At 33.8% G+C, this 18,419-nt stretch overlaps 1 protein-coding gene across 3 annotated transcripts; it reads left to right on the forward strand.

The window, feature by feature from the left end:
- Positions 1-14,893: 14,893 nt before the first annotated feature.
- Positions 14,894-16,733, forward strand: LOC107644734 (WAT1-related protein At4g01440-like). Of its 3 annotated transcripts, XM_088502424.1 has the most exons (4): positions 14,894-15,300; positions 15,761-15,813; positions 15,892-16,008; positions 16,159-16,733. In XM_088502424.1, exons 1-4 carry the CDS (start codon positions 15,207-15,209, stop codon positions 16,252-16,254), a joined length of 360 nt encoding a protein of 119 aa, XP_088358550.1. In that variant the 5' UTR covers positions 14,894-15,206; the 3' UTR covers positions 16,255-16,733. The 3 variants fall into 3 exon arrangements, with proteins under 3 accessions (XP_088358550.1, XP_088358548.1, XP_088358549.1); XM_088502422.1 differs by having other exon boundaries at positions 14,894-15,813; XM_088502423.1 differs by lacking the exon at positions 15,761-15,813.
- Positions 16,734-18,419: the final 1,686 nt, after the last annotated feature.

Genomic DNA, 18,419 nt, shown 5'->3' on the forward strand with positions numbered 1-18,419 from the left:
TATTTTTACATCAGGTTTAAGGCACTATTTCAATTATTAATTATCAGGGGTACATTATAGATGGACGGAAAAAGATTATTTTAAAAAAATAAAAAACTACCGTCAGAATATTTCAACGGTAACAACTGAACCATTTTTTTAAAATAAAAAATTATTTCCGACGATAAGTTGGCGGGTGATATAAGCCTAAAGTTCCGACCCAATTTCAAAACCAAATTATTTAAACCCAAAACCAATTTCTGTTTCATTCTTAAATCGGAGACATTCCCAAAGGCTCGAAATTATTTAATCGTGCTACTTTAAAATTTAAAGAATACTTTAAAAAGCAAAACGAAATTAATCAATCAAAGTTCAAATTCTTTTAAATCCACTAAAATTCCTCCAAAAGTACTTCTTTAATCAAACTCCAAAATATAGGTCGTTTCATTTTTAAATCAACCTTAAAACATATTCTTTTCTTAAATAGATTAAACTCGAAACATATCTATTTCTTAATAAAGAAATAATCAAATAATAGAATCTCTCAAATCCAAATCTTTTTCTAAATAACATTTTAAATAGAGTCTTAAATCTCATAATAAAATTTCGACAGCATCTCCCCTAAAACTTGGACTTTGCCAGCCTTTTCAGGTCCCAACCAAACTATTCCGCAACTCCTTCCAGGGGTTCAAAACCAAATCAGTTTAAAATCAAATTGATTCCAAAAATTCATATCATTCTCATATTTCAAGAAAACAGATTCAAACTCAAATCATTTTCAACAAACCAAACTCATTTCCAAAAGTTTAAAGAAATAATTCAGCAACCATTCATTTAACAAAACCAAACCACAATCCAATTAGACAACAATCATATTCATCCCAAAACAGCCAAACAATACATAAGACTTATACAATCACTAAAAGGTGTATTTTTCACATTAATATCCATTTATAACAATTCCAAATTATAAAATTGAGTTTTTAGAAAAACCCCTACCTCAACAATTCGAACTAATAAACCAAACACATCAGAGAATTCCTCTCCTCTCGGCCCGGAATCAACAGTAGCTTCAATCCACAGCTTTACTTACTTTCGCAACAGCATATAGAACTTTAAATCACAACATGCGGCCCAGATAATTAAATACTAAAATATTAACGTCGTGAAAACCTTAATAATACATCTGAATACTAATGCGAGGGTTCCGAGACAGATATACTTACTGTAATGACAAAGCAAAGCAACCGAAACTCCGAATCGACCCGGCAGTGGATCCGACAACTATCTCGAGCGTCAGCGGCGACCAAAAGCTCCGGTGACCGCGACTGCAACAACCACGCTGTGACGATAAAAACCCAGGAATTTAAAAGAACAAAAAATCAAATACAAAACTGTTACCAACGGTGGATCTCAGCGGCGGCAGTGGCATTTCTCGGCGGCAGAGACGGCGGTGGCTGGGTGCGGGTCTCTCTCTCTCTCTCTCCACCATGGGTGACGGCAACTCTGACTACACGATGAGGACGACGGTGGCGCAGGTACAGCAGCGGCGGCGACGGTGGCGACATGAGCCCCGCGAAGACGACGACGGACGTGAGGGCAGTGGCGGCTTCTCCTCCCCTACGCGCGTCTCTTCTCCTTGACGACGGCAATGGCAACACGACGGCGTGTCCCACCAACTGCGGTGCATCTTCCTCTTCTACTGGTGCTCCCCCTCTTTCTTGGATCTCCCTCATCTCCATTCCCTTCTCCTTCTTTCTCTCTTCCTTTCTTTCTTTCTTTCCTTTCTTTCTTTTTCTCAGAACCATATGTGGGTGTGTTGGTGAGAGTGAGTGCCGTGGGTGAGGGGAGTGTGAGAGAGGTGAGTGTAGTGTGTTAGAGTTTGGGGTGGTGTGAGTTAGTTTAGGTATTTTTATTAAAAATAGGAGTATGTAGTAGTGTAATTTATATAGAATAATAATTAAAAACCAAGTTAAATATAAAATATCCATCTTTAAAATACCTTTTAATTTTCTATTTGTAAATTATTTTCAATTAAATACCAATTAATAAAAATTGGAGACAAGTAAATTAATTCTTTTTTATTAATAAGGTTAAAAATCTAAACATTTAAAATTAAGGCATATAAATTATTCACTATTTTTCAATTATAAGAACTCTAAATAATAAATAAGAATTTACTCAACTTATATATAAAAATCTCTATAAATATAATCTTAAATAAATATAATAGATCATAAATAATTTATTAATAACTTTTTCAAAATTTGGAGTCTTACATCCTACCCCACTTATAAAAATTTTTGTCTTCAAAAATTAACTTAATACGTAAAATATTAAACAGTTTTTGAATACTTTACTTTTAATCACTTTAAAAAAAGCAAGAAGTCTCGGCGTGCGTGTGCACACACACATACACAAACACACACGCACACACACACAAATTCTTAGAAACCGGATAGGCCTTATGACTTGAATATACATATAAAGAAGAACAAGTGTGGTACAAGGCAAAAGATACAAGATAGGCTCGATGCAAAAAGGTTATATGGCTTCAAGATTTTACAAAAACTTGGAGGAACTCCGTAGGGTGGAAGCTTTTCAAGATAAGTGTTCACCAAACAAAGTGGTAGTTAATGCGGCAAAAGGCTACAGAGCAGGCTAATATTAAAACAACGGATATAATATTCACTCACAGATATCGTACCCGCTTCAGAAGTAAAGTATATGTATCTTCAATATGCAGTGATCATTACTCGCATTATGTATCTTTTCAAGTAAAAGGTTTCTTTTGAAAAATACGACTTTAAGTTTTAAACAGGCTCCTATTTTATTATTAAATATGTTAAGAGTCGTCATAATACCCGAGCCATCAGAGTAGCGTAGTCCGAAGCGTAACATTCTGGTAGTTAGGGTGTTACAGGTGACGTATGACTTGGTGCTAACGTTACCGTCGAAAAAATTTCACCAGTATCGTTCATCATATTTCGTTTTCGTACTAACTATATTTCGTCACAGAATCTGACGGTAATTACCGTCGGACGAAAAAAATCCGACAGTAACCATTTACCACCGAGGTTTATACCGTCTGATTTATTCTAATGGTAATTTAATTATCGTCATATTTTAATTATTTTTCCGACGGTACTTAGCGTTTTTCTTGTAGTGATAGAACTATAAGATATGGGATATAGTTGTTAAGAAATTATTATTTCCTAATCTATTTATGACCAATACATATATTAATTATAATCACAAATTAAGCTATATCACATTAGATGACTTATATAATGGTGATATCATTTATTGTCATAAATACTGAATTAAATAAGTCATTATTATTTTTGATTTTGAATTAAATGAGAATAAAATAAGATAAACTATTTTATTTTAATTTTAGGGTTTAGTGGATGTCACACTCAAATATAAATAGTAACTTCAGGGTTTTGGTCCCAGTATATCAAAGCCGTCTTGCAGTTCTTTTTCCATATGAGGAATTGCGATTCAGCCCTATTAAGGATATAGACGGCTTTAGTTGAGGAAGATTAAAGAACCAAATACTTTCAACCATATTCACGAATTTAGGTACGTTTTTGCATTCAAGTATTTATTTCTTAATAATTTAACATGAATGATCTTGAGATTATGAAAACTAAGAATTTTCAATAAATAGTATCAAAGCCTTCCATACTTGAATCATTAAAAAGATCAATTTGATTATTGAATCGTTCTTTTGATTGAAACAATTATATCTTATTTTTGGCTTTTTGTGCGGTGATCTTCTGTATGCTATTATTAATAGCGCGCTTTTGATTTTTTTTATTTATTTTGGCTTTACAAATTCACTGTAAATTTATTTTTTGGCGAAGAAAAGTTTATTTATTCTTTTCTCTTATTTAGATTTAATTTATTAAAAAAATAATGTGATGATTTTTTTATTAGAGACATAGTATGAAAATTTTATTATACAAAAAATTGTTTGTCTTCTTTGTTATTTAAATTTTTTTGTCATGAATTCAATTTTGTATTAAACAAAAAAATGATGAACAATTGATTAATAAGGACACCTTATATTATGTGGTTCTTATATATTGTAGTTTGTTGTTTACTTATTAATTTTTGTGCTATGTAAATGTCTTGGATTTGTTATATAAGAAAATATATAATAATTTAAATTATCGTACTCATCTATTTTATAAAATTTAGTTTTAGAATAAATTAGCTGAATAGTATGCTATTAAAGTAGTCTCTTTTGTGAAAACTGATTTATTTTGAAACATTAGGAATATAACTACAAAAAAATGAAACATTTGTAACAAAACTTTGTAACAAATTTAAAATTGTCACAAAAAAATTTTTTGTAACAAAAATTAGTAATTGTTATATAATAATAATGTTTTGTAACAACAATATAATTTGTTACAAAATATTTTGTTATTATGTAACGACTTAATTTTTTTGTTACAAATTATATTAGCTTTTGTAACGATTCGGTATTTTGTTGTAAAATTTTATAATATTTTATAACAAAAGATAAAGTTGTTGCAAAAGTTTAAAATATTTTGTAATAAAATATCTATTTGTTTCAAAAATTTTAATTATTTTGTAACAAAAAATTAATTTGTCACAAAATTCAATATTGTTTGTAACAAGTTATTTGTTTGTCACAAAATATAAAATTTTTTGTCACAAAGCATTTGTTCGGCTGATTTTTATATTAATCAAAATTCTTATATAATTTTATTATAATATAATATTTTGCATGATAGAGATTAAAATTCAGTAATGGAAGAATTATATAGTTTAATTTAAATAATTTCTAGGTTTAATTACTCTGTTAGTCTCTATAGTTTCGCGAAATTTTTAATTAGGTCCCTATACTTTTTTTCCTTTTAATCGAGTCCTTGCACCAATTTGTTTTTTTAATTGGGTCCACTACACTTTTTTTTCTTTTTATTTGAGTCCCTGTACCATTTTTTTTTTAGTTGGGTCCCTATACAATTAAGCCAATTACTGTTAAGAGGGACCTAATTGAAAAAAAAAATTAGTGCAGGGATCCAATTAAAAGAAAAAAAAAAGTATAGGGACCTAATTGAAAATTTTGCGAAACTATAGAGACCAACAGAATAATTAAACCTTATGAATAAATTATGGTTTATTTTATTAATTTGAATTCTTTATTTTTAGAAATTAATCTAAAGTAATTAAATTAGTTTTATGAATATTTAGAGTTAAATTAATTAATATTTTTGTAAATTTTATTATAATTGGTTATTTTATATTTTTATTTTATAATTTAAATTAAAAATAATTAATTAAACTTAGCAATATATTGATAAACAATATTTTTAAATATTTTTAATAGAATATATTTAATTTTAAAATAATTTTATCCTCTAATTTTATTAAAATATCTATTCATATTTATCCTTATTTCTTTATAAAATCTTTAATTTCTAATCCTAAATTCCAAAATTTTCAAATTAAACAAAAAAAACTCCTAATTTCCCCTAACCCAGCTCCTTCAGTCACACAACCCCCCCTTATCTTTCAATGTAACACACACTTCACAAGAAATCCACCCACGTAGAGAGAGGGAGGATAAGGGAAGAGCGTCGCCCGCTTGTTGTCGCCGCGCCCAATCCGTTCCGCCACCACCGAACTGTTGAGCCCAGAGAAGAGAGTCGCTGTTGTTCTGTCGAGAAGAGAAAGCTCGCACAGAGAGGGAGAGCTCACAAAGGAGGGGTTACTGCCCAGAGTCGCCGCCGTTCGTGTCTTGCCGTCGCCGTTCTGCCTTCCATCAAGCTCGAACAGTCACTGTTCGTGGAGCTTACCGCCGTCGCCGTTCAAGCTGCTGCTGCCGCCGTCACACGCGACGTCCCGAAGTTTTTCTCACCGCCGTCAACGCCGATCTGAGCAGAGGAGAATAGGAAGAACGACGGAAAAAGAAGGGAGTCATCCGCATCACCACCGTCAAGCCACATTCACAGCCAGCGAAGCTTCTGTTGTCGTCGTTGCAGAAAAGGGGTTGCCGTCGTGTTCATATTTTTTTGCTCAATGCGTCATTTTGATCTTTATCCAATAGATAAGATTATTTATGCTGATGCTGTGGATGATTGCTCAATCTAATCCTTGTGTTATGTGGATGTCTGATCGTTCCTTGCTATCTTCTGTAGATGAGCTAGGTAAAAAGGTTAGGAGTGCTATCAGGATTAAAAACACACCAATAAATCCTATGTAGCTTTTAAGGTAGAGTGAATATCTAAAACTGTTTATTTATTCCCCTCTTTTAGCATTTCCTTTTCCCTATTTCTAGTATTTGTTACTATTGAGTTACTTTGGCTGAATCTTGAACTCAATTGCATATTCTTTTTGTTACTTACTTACTTTGTAATAGTTTGCAGGAGAACAATTCGATACCACTGTATTAATTAATTAATAATATATGTTATTATTTTAAATCAGTAGGACAATTTAGCTATACATGTTGACAAGATTCATTTTTTTTATTATTATTTTATATGTATATGCAGTTTTAAACGACTGCACTTAAAAGCTGTTTCATGCGTCCACCTGGGGCTATCCTTGCATTGGCTGAGAGTATCATAGCAACTGGTAATGATCAATATATTATTTCTCTGTATGTTCCTTTTTATGTGTAACAGAAGATTGTTGGAAATACAAGGCCAAGTTACCTTACCATTTATGTTTTGCTTGATAGTGTACAGGTGCTTCTTTATATTCTTATCTTGTGTTTTGACATATACCTTATGTCAAAGCATAAGAAAAAAGTTAAGTATATTTGTTACGAAGATTTTGGTGAAAATTATGTTTTGTAGTGATTTTTTGACAATTGATACTTATGTAAATTTAATAACTTTGTTCACTAAATTGTGATTGAATTGTCATTAATTGGCCCAAGTTTATATATTGAATTTGTAATTCTTGATAATTTATATTTTTGATTGGCTAGTTTTGAACTTTAAAAATAGATTCTTAAAGAATTAGTTCATTTTAACTTGTAAGTTCTAACTTAAATTTTTACTCGGATGGAGATAGTGTTATGTGTTATTTTTTTATTTTGGTTTTTATTGTTTATATTTGCAGGGGTACAAAATTGATGCCAACATGCTAGACTTTATATTGACTGAAATATGTTAGAAGAATCAAGAATTATAAATTCGATATGATACAATTTTATGTTAGGAAAAAGTTGTGTTTAGTTAAATTTGTAGAACTTATTTTATTGTAAAAGAATCTTAATGACATGTAAGATATTTTAATTATCTATATGATTATATATCATATAAATGTTGAGTTAGTGGGATTAGAAAATTAATTGATATATCAATTATTCAATTAAATATTTTAAAATAAACTTTCTATTTTTGTAAGTAAAAGAAAAAAAAATGTTACAAAAGTAAATAGTATTTTGTAACAAAATATTACGATATAAAAATCTAAATTGTTACGAAAAATATTTTAAAAGTAAAAAAGTGTTACCACTTTTGTAACAAATTTCGTTTTTTGTATCAAAAAAATTTGTGACAAAATATTACTTTGAATTGTAACAGTTCTATTTTTTGTTACAAAAATTTTTTGTAACGGGATATACTACAACGACCCTTTTTTTGTTACCAATTCCTTTTGTCTCAAAATTTCGATTTTTTGTAATAATTTTTTTGTTACAAATATTGCTTTTTCTTGTAGTATATGATGATATATAATTCATGTGAATGTTGGTCAGCCAAAAAAAAGGTCTATATTTGACTGAATTATATACATATATTGATGGTAACTATATCCTTAGGTAACTAGATAAATTTAAATTAATACTTATTATTTATGCGTATGATAATCGCCCTAAAGAAAGTTTATTGTTTGGCCAAATAATAAACATTGAACCTTGTGTTTATTTTCTATTTAATTATGTAACCACTAATCAGCCCAAAGAAAGGTTGGTACTTGACCAATTGATAGAAAATATATGCGGAAATAAATAAGTATAATTCTCAAATTTTCATGTGAATAATGAGTCAATCCAAATATAGGTAGGCTTATTGTTTGACATAATTTTGTTGAGAATATTTGGTAAGCTGCACTAAATGAATTTATGTGTTGTTGGTTATGCAAGTACAGATCAGCCTAAAGAAAGTTTTGTACTTAGCCAAATTACATGCGCATTTGTGATAACAAACATCTGATACTTATCTGATTTCATGTGAACAATAAGTTTGTCCAAAGATAGATTTAATGTTTGACAGAATTTATTATTAATATTTAATTATTGTATTAAAAATGCCGCTTATTACAAATTAATATTTCTGTCCAAAGACTAAATATTAATGTTGTGTTCACGTATTATTTATGATAGGCCCACCATTATATGAATAAATTTTATTTATATAATATATAATTTGTGTAAATATATTATTTTGCTTTAAAGTTATATTTGGTAATATTAGTCTATTTTTAAATAGAATTTTTTATGGGAATTAAAAAAAAGGAAAGACTTTCTGTCATTAATAACTTATATTTCATCAAATTATTATTTCATATGGCCGTTTAAGATAAATGTGGTTGATGACTTATATTAGTTTAATGGAAGTAAGTATATTTTTACTATTTTTGTAAGTCAGCGGCATGTAGAATTGTAAATAAGATTATGTACTTAACTCTAAGGAAAACAAGTATAGTCTCATAGGTATCTTAAGAAACTTATAAAGCTCAAAAGTGCATAAAGTTTATTACGTTTCAACAGTAGTCTGATGGATAATGAATTTGTACATTTATAGTTGTTGTGTACTTTATTAATATCTTTGGCAGATATTTGAGTCAATTAAGAATGAATCACTAAATAATAGACAAATAAATTTTGTTATAGCAAAATATTATATGTTCACAAGTATGAAGCCAGGAACTAAAATTAGAGATCATTTGGTATTTAGATTATGGTTTTATTGAATGTCTAGGTAATATTTTTTCACTGTAAGTATATTCATATGTTCATTGAAAGAGTTTCTTGAAAAGGTGTTAAGAAGACACTTATTACTCTTTCTGTCAAAGCACTTGAATATAAAATACTTTTTGAAGGTATCCATTTTTGTGACTACAAATACTTGTCACAAATTATGAAAATAAATTTAAAAGACTATTTGAGTTATTTTGTGATAATGTGTTAGTAATATAATATTTTAAATTTTTTGTTAAACAAGAGAGTTCGAAGTGTTTAAATATCTTGTAAGCAAGTTATTAGCACAAACTCTACAAACACATGCATATTATTTGATTAGTATGAAATAAACACCTAAGGCCTTTATGTGGATACTATTCATATGAGTGTCATCATTTTATGATATATTGTTTCAGTGAGAGTGTGTATTTGGATGCTCATATGGTTTAGATAAATTTACGAATATAGATATTTCTGCAAAATTAAAGTATTCAGTTTGTTTTCACTTTGACTCATGATCTCATAAAGTTTATAAAATGGGACCAGTTGATAATAGGCGTGCATACATGAGATTATTTTCGCCTGTAATTTCTAATTTTTCTTATCAAAATTTGATCTATGTCATTGAGTATATTAGTATGTGATAATTGTGGTTAATTCATCGCGATACTAATATGATAAAAGTTGTGGTAATTCCATAATTGATATACAAGACTAACCAGATTGTTAAAGTAATTAGCGAAATAGCATTCAGATGCGCGCATAAAGTTTATAAAATGTGATTATGTTAAGAAAAGGGCAATCTACCTAATTAAATAAATTGAGTGAATCCTTTACCTATATACACAAAACAGAAACTTGTTACGTGCATGTGCATTTTTATGTTTATGTAAACCGTGAGAGCCAACCACGGTTTCAATTTAATACATAAACCGTGGCTACTAGGCACGGTTTACTAAGGGAGGCAAATGCACATAAAACGTTTTAAGCAGCAACGGTTTATGAAGGAGTTTGAGTAAGCATAAACCTTTGTTAGCTGCAACGGTTTATGAGGAGAGAAATTTTATATATATGTGAGTGAGATTCAAGCTGGTGAAGAGATTATTGTCACAATGGCAAGTGAGAAAGAGAGTTTTCTTGTCTTAGTGTATTGCTCTGGTAAAATCTAAAAAAGCAAAAAATATGGTGTGAAGTTCACTGACAGAGAACCACTGAGAGTTTTCATCAGTTCATCAAGCACTTTGTCAGATTTGAAGAACAGCATCTTGCAGAAGTTTGGGGTATTTGGTAGCAAGTAGGTGAAGAAGCTATTCTACAAGATTCTCATCACAGTTGTCTCGACCGGTGTTAAGTATGATACCTTTGTGCTAGCGGCTGATGAAGATATTAGGGTTCTGTTTCATTGTATTAGGAGTTTTCCAGAGGTCAGAATACACGAGTTGTTCGCGAAGTTGGAGGTTGGTGTCGATAGTTCTGGGGAATCAGCTCCAGTTCATAGCTCGACTGCCGCGAGAGGTGCGTCTATTTCGATGCCTGTGGTCAGACCATCTGTTCTGCTGGTCGCATCCCCTTCATTCGCGGCTGAGTTAGATCGAACGGAGGTTGTTGGTTTTGTACCTTTGGAGAATCCAGGGGTCTATGAGCAGGCATATGAGGTGGGCACCGGTGGTGGCTTGATTCATGATGTGGAAGGCTTTGGAGAACCAGATCGAGTAGAGAATACAATGTGTGACGACGACTCTGACTAGAAGCCTGTAGATATCGTTGGGGATAGCGATGATGACACAGGTGCCAATCCACATACACAGCATGGGGATTCAAGTTCTGGCACTCAGCAGTACCCTCCACACTTCTCCACTCTTAACTTGGAGGCTCTGGGTCAACAGGCGGACGGTGGTCCTATAGTTGGGGGCTCTTTTACAGAATTTCAGATTTGGCAATCATTCCAGAATAAAGATGAGGCTGTTTTGAGTGTGAAGGACTACAGCATCCGTCGAGGTGTTAAGTACAGAGTCATCAAATTAGATCATCTGAAGTATCATCAAAAATGCAAGGAGTTCGAGAAGGGTTGTAGTTGGTTGATTCGCGTAGCGCTGCGTGCACGAAAGGGCACTTGAGAGGTTAGGAGGTACAACGAGCCACACACTTTCTTGGCAACTTCCATTTCCAGTGATCACCGTCAGCTGGATTACCACGTTATCTGTGTGAGGATTCTTCCTTTGGTTAGGGTAGATGCTGCGGTTACGGTAAATGTCTTGCAACAAGCTACAGAAGTCGATTACGGTTTCAGGCCTAGTTACAGGAAGGTTTGGATGGTCAAACAGAAGGCAGTGGCACAAATCTATAGAGATTGGGAAGAGTCGTACGCGGAGTTACCACGTTGGATGCTAGGGGTACAATCGACCATGCCTGGGACAGTTACTGTGTTGAAAACCTCTCCTGTTCGACTTGGGGGTGAGGTTGATGAGTCAACCGTGTATTTTCATCGACTTTTCTGGACATTTCTACCATGCATCGAGGCATTCCGGCATTGCAAGCCCCTCGTGAGTATTGACGGTACCCACCTGTATGGCAAGTATGGAGGCACGCTGCTGCTGGCGATAGCGCAGGATGGGAACTCGAACATCCTCCCAATAGCCTTCGCCCTTGTGGAGGGAGAAAATGCAGAGTCATGGGCATTCTTCTTATCCAACCTACGATCGCATGTGACGCCACAGGAGGGTCTCCTTGTTATCTCTGACAGGCATAATGGCATCAAGGCTGCACTTGAGGCCCCTGAGACTGGATGGCTGCCTCCACGTGCTTTTCGAGCATACTGTATTCGTCATGTGGCTTCCAATTTTGTCCTTACCTTCAAAGGTAAAGATGCAAGGAGGATGTTGGTGAATGCTGCCTACGCAAAAATAGAAGCAGAGTTTTATTACTGGTTTGACATTATGCGGACTGAGAATCCGGCAATGTGTGACTGGGCCAACCGGATGAAATACGACAAATGGACGCAACACCAGGATAGTGGTAGACGGTTCGGGCACATGACAACCAACATTAGTGAATGTGTGAACTCCGTGTTAAAGGGAACTCGCAACCTCCCGGTCACATCGTTGGTTAAGTCCACTTACGGGAGGCTTGCTGAGCTACTCGTGTTTTGTAGACAGACAGCAGAGGCACAACTCAAATTTGGACATGAATTTTGTCAGGCGTTGGTCAAGGCTATTGATGGAAACATAAGAGACTCAAGGTGCTTCACCGTGACTTTATACGATAGGCACCAATCGGAGTACACGGTGGCTGAGACAACACCGATCGGGAACTTCTCGCTGGGGAGCTACAGAGTTTCCCTTAAGGATCACACCTGCGATTGTGGCCACTTTCAGGCTCTCCATTATCCATGTTGTCACGCCATTGCATGTTGCGCCTACTCGCGCCTAAATTGGGCGTCATATGTTCACGAGGTGTATCGTATGAGTGAGGTGTTTAACGTTTACAAGCAGGGTTTTCTTCCGCCTATCCCAGAAGGCCTCTGGCCCCCATATGCGGGGCCAACTATCATTCCTAATCCTAACATGCGGGGTGCAAAGGAAGGTCGTCCGAAGGCAACCAGGATCCGTGGTAGTATGGATCAGTCTGTTGAGAACCAGCCGAAGCGCTGTGGGCTCTGCCGTCAGCCTAGGCATACGTGGAGGAACTGTGACCAGCGAAGACATACTGCTAGAGGGGATGCTTAGATGTCGTGACGTTTATTGGGTCGTCGTTGGAGTTTAAGTTGTTTTAGGAAGTCTTAATTTGAGTAATGTAAGGTTGGTTATCTGATTAATGAATGCCATTCCCTTGTTTAGTGTACTAAATTCATTTGCTTAAGTCCCTTTATTTTAGATGTTTAATTGATTCACTTCGGTTTGAACCTGATTGCACGTAATAATTATGACCAAATAGTTTATAACCGTACAAGCTCAAACATATATAAATATCAAACACATGGATAGTAACATTTCACAGAAGTCTGAAACATATAATCCTAAACATCATCCTAAGTACATAATATAACATAATTCCCACCGTAAATGAAAATAACACATAACTAGTCAGAATCCTCAATGGTGTCGCTGTCATCATCGTCGAAATGACTAAGTAGGTGACCTCCAGAACCAATAACTGTTCATCCTAGCCAAATGATACAAGCCGGCGATCTCCATATACAGTATAATCCGGTCGTGTAAAGGCATATTCTGCTATCTCCTAACGCTGCTAATAACCCTAGTAGGCTGCAAAATGTGTGTAACAAAATTCCTTAACATATGACCAATACTAATAACATCAAACATAGTGTAAAAAAAATTATTAGATACCGACTTTGGTTTTCTATTTCCTCTAATAATTATAAATAGTAATAACAACAACGAAACAATAGGAATAACAACAATACCAACAGAAATAATTCTACTAACAATAACAATAATTATAATGCTAACACCTCCCAATTCTAGTACAAAATAAAAGCAATAATAATAACTACCATTATCATAATAGTAACAAATATAATAATAGTAATAATGATACTACTACTACTGCTATTATGAAGTCATAATAACAAATTAAAAATAATAATAATAATAATAATAATAATAATAATAATAATAATAATAATAATAATAATAATAATAATAATAATAATAATAATAACTAACCTCTTCGTCGATGTATCCAGCCACGTGAGCAACACTATTTAGTCGATACAAGCGAGCTTCGTCTTCCATGACTCCACCACCCAAATCTTACCAAAACCTTTCAAATCTCTCCCTGAAACTCTCTCAACCCCCAAGCTCTTTCAATTTTTGTTTCAGCACAAATGATCCGTCATGACCATCAACAGATTATGTATTTATACTATTTAGCATGTAAACCGTGGGAACCAAGGGAAGTTTACGTTCAAGGCCTCCTCTTCATAAACCGTGGGAAGCAACCACAGTTTATGCCTAAGCTTTTTCCTTCATAATCCATGGTAGATAGCCACAGATTATGTCCAACCTCTTCCAACCATAAACCCTCGTAGCCTCCAACGGTTTACGTAGAAACTAGAAACCGTGGTTAGCTCCCACGGTTTACATAAAATTAAAATTGCACATGCACGTAAGAAGTTTCTGTTTTGTGTATTCAGGTAAACGATTCACAGAGTTTATTTAATTAGGTAGATTGCCCTTAAGAAAATATATATGTATAGCTTAAGTCTGAAATTGTTAGAAAATTATTATTTTCTAATCTATTTATGGACATTACATATATTAATTATAATCGCAAATTAAGTTATTTCACATTAAATGATTTATATAATGGTGATATTATTTATTTATTGTCATAAATGTTAAATGTTAAATTAAATAAGTCATTTTTTTATTTTGAATTAACTGAGAATAAAATTAGAAATACTATTTTATTTGGATTTTAAGATTTAATGGATGTCTCACTCAAATATAAATAGTAACTTTAAGATTTTGGTCCCAATGTATCAAAGCCACCTCCGCAGTTCTTTTCCATCAGATGAGTTACGATTCAACCCTATTAAAAATACAGACGACTTTGATCGAAGAAGATCAAAGAATCAAATACTTTTAATCATATGTATAAATTCAAATACGTTTTCACATTCAAATATTTTTTTTAATAATTTAACATGAACAATCTTAAAATTAAAAACACTAAAAATTTCCAACAATAATTTATAAAACTTGATGTATATATCTTCTCCTTGATGAAAGACAGAAAATGTTTTATATAAGGGAAAGTATGAGGAACCAATGTATATAATATACAATGTGTACAATGAGAATTAAATTAAAATTAAAATTAAATTATAATCAATTAATTAATTTTTAATAGTTTTTAATTTAAAATTTAAAACAAAAAAATTCCCATCAGTTACCTAAACATACTCAAAAACTACCTCTGCCTCTCTCTCCCCATTTATTGTTATCTAACCCTAATTTATTAGCACCGTTCATCCAAGGATTCTCTTTCCCCTAAAACCACCACCGTCACCCTCGGCAATCATTCCACTCACTGGCAATAGAAGCTCCGCCACCGTCAACAATCGTCGGCCCCTGTAGCCCCTTCCCAGCGCGTCTGTCTCTCCCTCGCCGGCAGTAAAAGTCGCCGAGGGCCCCATTCATCCCCGTCCGGCGTCAACCTCTCAGCAACCGCGTGGCCAGTTTTATTCGTGCGTCCCCAGTTCGGCAAGAAGCCCCCGCACCCAACGGCGTCGCTGTCCTCCTCAACGCAAATGTACATCGTCGCACAGCTTCTTAGTGGCGTCGCCGTCACTTCCAAAATCCCCCTATCGACAGAGCTCTCCACCCTCATCGGTGCATCAAAAGGTTAGGTGGTGACTACGGGTTTGAATTTTGATGTGTTAATTGATTGTTCTGCTTCTGCATCAAAGTTGGATTGTGAAAAATTGGACTCTATTGAGCAGATTGTTGCTGTTGCTGGTTTACCTGGTTTTTCTATTTCAGCATTTCAAATTTTGTCAAATGTTGGCTTAGTTAGTACAGTAATGATTTCATATGGATGATTACTTTACTACGTATGCGGATGGTTGGTTTTCATTCTAGAGATTTCTATTTTTTTTATGCTAAGTAATTGATTTTTTTGCATCGTATGCTCTATGGATTGTGAGTTTGTTGAACACTTGAGCACATAGTTAGTTGCACAGAGGTTACTGATTGTTTTCTTAAATTGTTTAGATTGGTGATTGGAAAATTTGGCTGAGTTACTTGATTGCTATGCTTGTGTACACAATGGTTAAATTTTTAAATATTAGACTTATGTCAACAGATTGTGGATGTGGCTGGTTTCCTTATGTTACATCTTCTTCAGTGCATTGTGGGGTTAGTCATCAATATATATCAAATTCTATTTCTTAACATGATTGGAGTGAATGAATGAATGAATGATTTTGCTTGTAGGGCATCAGTGACACAATATTTCTTCCTGCTGGGGATCCAATATACTTCTGCTACCTTTGCTTGTGCATTCATCAACATGGTGCCTGTGATCACATTCATTATGGCATTACTATTTGGGTATATACATATGCACATGTCACCTTAATTACACATAATTATATTTGTTATATTATCTTTGTTTTCTTTAATCTATCATGCAGTCACCTTCACTTCTTTGTATATATTATTGAATAATCATTGTATGTTGATTCTTTCATTGTACTACAGGTTAGAGAGTGTGAACATCAAGTGCAAGAGTGGGAGAGCAAAGATTCTTGGGACATTGGTGTGCATAGGGGGTGCATTGTTGTTGACACTCTATAAAGGAAAGCCCTTGTTTAACTATGCTTCTGCAACTTCTATAGAAAAGACAGGAACAAGTAGTAGTAGTGGAAGATGGACCATTGGTGTTGTGGCTTTGATTCTTGGAACACTGTTTTGGTCATCTTGGTACATAGTACAGTTAAGCATAAGCAAGAGGTTCCCATGTCAATACTCAAGCACAGCCCTGATGATCTTCTTTGGAGCCATTCAAGCAGCTTTCATAAGCTTGTCCATTCAACACCATGATTTCTCCATTTGGGTTCTCAATGGAAAGCTTCCAATAATTGCTGTTCTGTTCTTTGTGAGTCACTAAAGGAGATGTTCATTTTACTATAATTGCAGATGGTTATTTTCATTCTAAAGTGGATGATTATTTTAAGTATACCATTTGTAGTATAATTTATTACCTTGTTGTGTTGATATAAACAAAAAATTAAAAGAAAAGCTAAAATAGACCGGATGTTCATTTTACTAGGTAAGCCGATGGTTATTTGCATTGTAATTTAGATGTTTGTTTGATTTGGATTAGTTTTAACATAATTTTTCTGAATTAAAAGACTTTATTAAAAAATATTCTGGACCCATGTCTTGTCCTTTCTTCTAGTACAAAATTTGATCCCTTTACACCTAGCATCTTATATATATGTTCTATATATAAATAAACTAATTAAACATCACATATAAGAAAATTAATTTCTTTATATAATATGTTCATAATAAAATTAAAGTAAGTCATATATGCGATAGTAAATATCTAACTTGAACTTCTTCAAGTAAATCAATGGTTAATGTTCCAAAAAATTAAACAAGTTGGTATTTTGCATATTAATATTATTTTTAATTTTAAAAGATTTAAGTGTAGTTCAGTCCTACAGAAAATTATACTGAGGGGTCACTCTCATGAAAAATAACCTTCCAAATCCTGCTTAAACTAACCATCCGATTTGTATGGTATAACCTCATGATTAAAATGAATTATTAGCCAATCCAAAAGCAACCATACATATATTTAAGGCAACTTGTTTAAATTCAATTATCACCAAACAGAATGGCAAACTTATATTTAATTGATTCACTTATTCAGTCCAAAGCTCAACATGATCCTATACATGTTTACAGTTATTGGAAGAAAAAAAATTAAAACTAATCAGATACCAAACTTAGTTATTTATAACCTAGAAACGTGTCAAATGACACAGGCTTCAAACATGCTAAAACTTTATAACACAAAATATCAGTCCTTATAATATACACTAACCATCCAGGAACATGCTAAAATAATCATCCGATTAGTGTCATGTAAACAACAATGGTCAACTAATTTACATCAGGTTACATGTAAAGGTCCACAAAGCGAACGAACAATACTACACTATTTAAACCAAGCTTTTGAATAACTTTGCGCGCCAACATAAAATCAACAGCAAACAAATACAACAGCAACTTATTCTACATGTTCCAGTCCCTTGAAATTGCAACAATGAAGTTCTTCCTTATGAAAAATCAAACAGCTTGGCAGATTCATTGCATGTACAACTAGCAGCAACACAAATAGTTATAATCGCATTAGGAAATCTACCCACTAACCTCCCGTACATTCCCGACAACGCAAGATGCTCGTGGGTCGCAACAACAACGACGTTGACATAAGGGGCTTGGACGGAGGATGGAGGCCGCCGGGTGCACACACAGGGGTCTCGGTACTGGCGCCGAGTCGAGCAGCGACCCAGCCTCGTGCGAGGCGCAACCCAGCTGACGTTGAGGCCCGCCGGCGAACTGCACCCGTGTATCGCGACGGAGAACATCCGGGGGGGACCGTCCTTGCTGCTGTCGACGACCGAAGATGCTCGCGCAGAAGGGTGAGCAATCGGCGGGTGCAAGGCGCTGAGGAAGGTGCGGGATCAGTTGGCGCCGCTGCGGTGAGATGGTTATCGGAGGTGGTGACGGTGGGGTTGAGAGGGTTGCCGTCGGTTCACAAAGAAGGTATTGGGTAAAATTTGAAATTAGAATTAGATGGTTAGGATTAAAGTGAAACTAAAGGGTTGTGATAATAAGTTAAAAAAAAATGGGTCCATTTTTAATTTTAGCTTTAATTAGGGCAAATAAATTGTTCATTGTATATATTGTATAACTATCCTATTGGCTTCCTAGCGGAATCCTTTATA

This window comes from Arachis ipaensis, chromosome B1, assembly GCF_059453495.1.
Source record: "Arachis ipaensis isolate K30076 ecotype BB chromosome B1, ASM5945349v1, whole genome shotgun sequence".
NCBI classification, from domain to species: domain Eukaryota; kingdom Viridiplantae; phylum Streptophyta; class Magnoliopsida; order Fabales; family Fabaceae; genus Arachis; species Arachis ipaensis.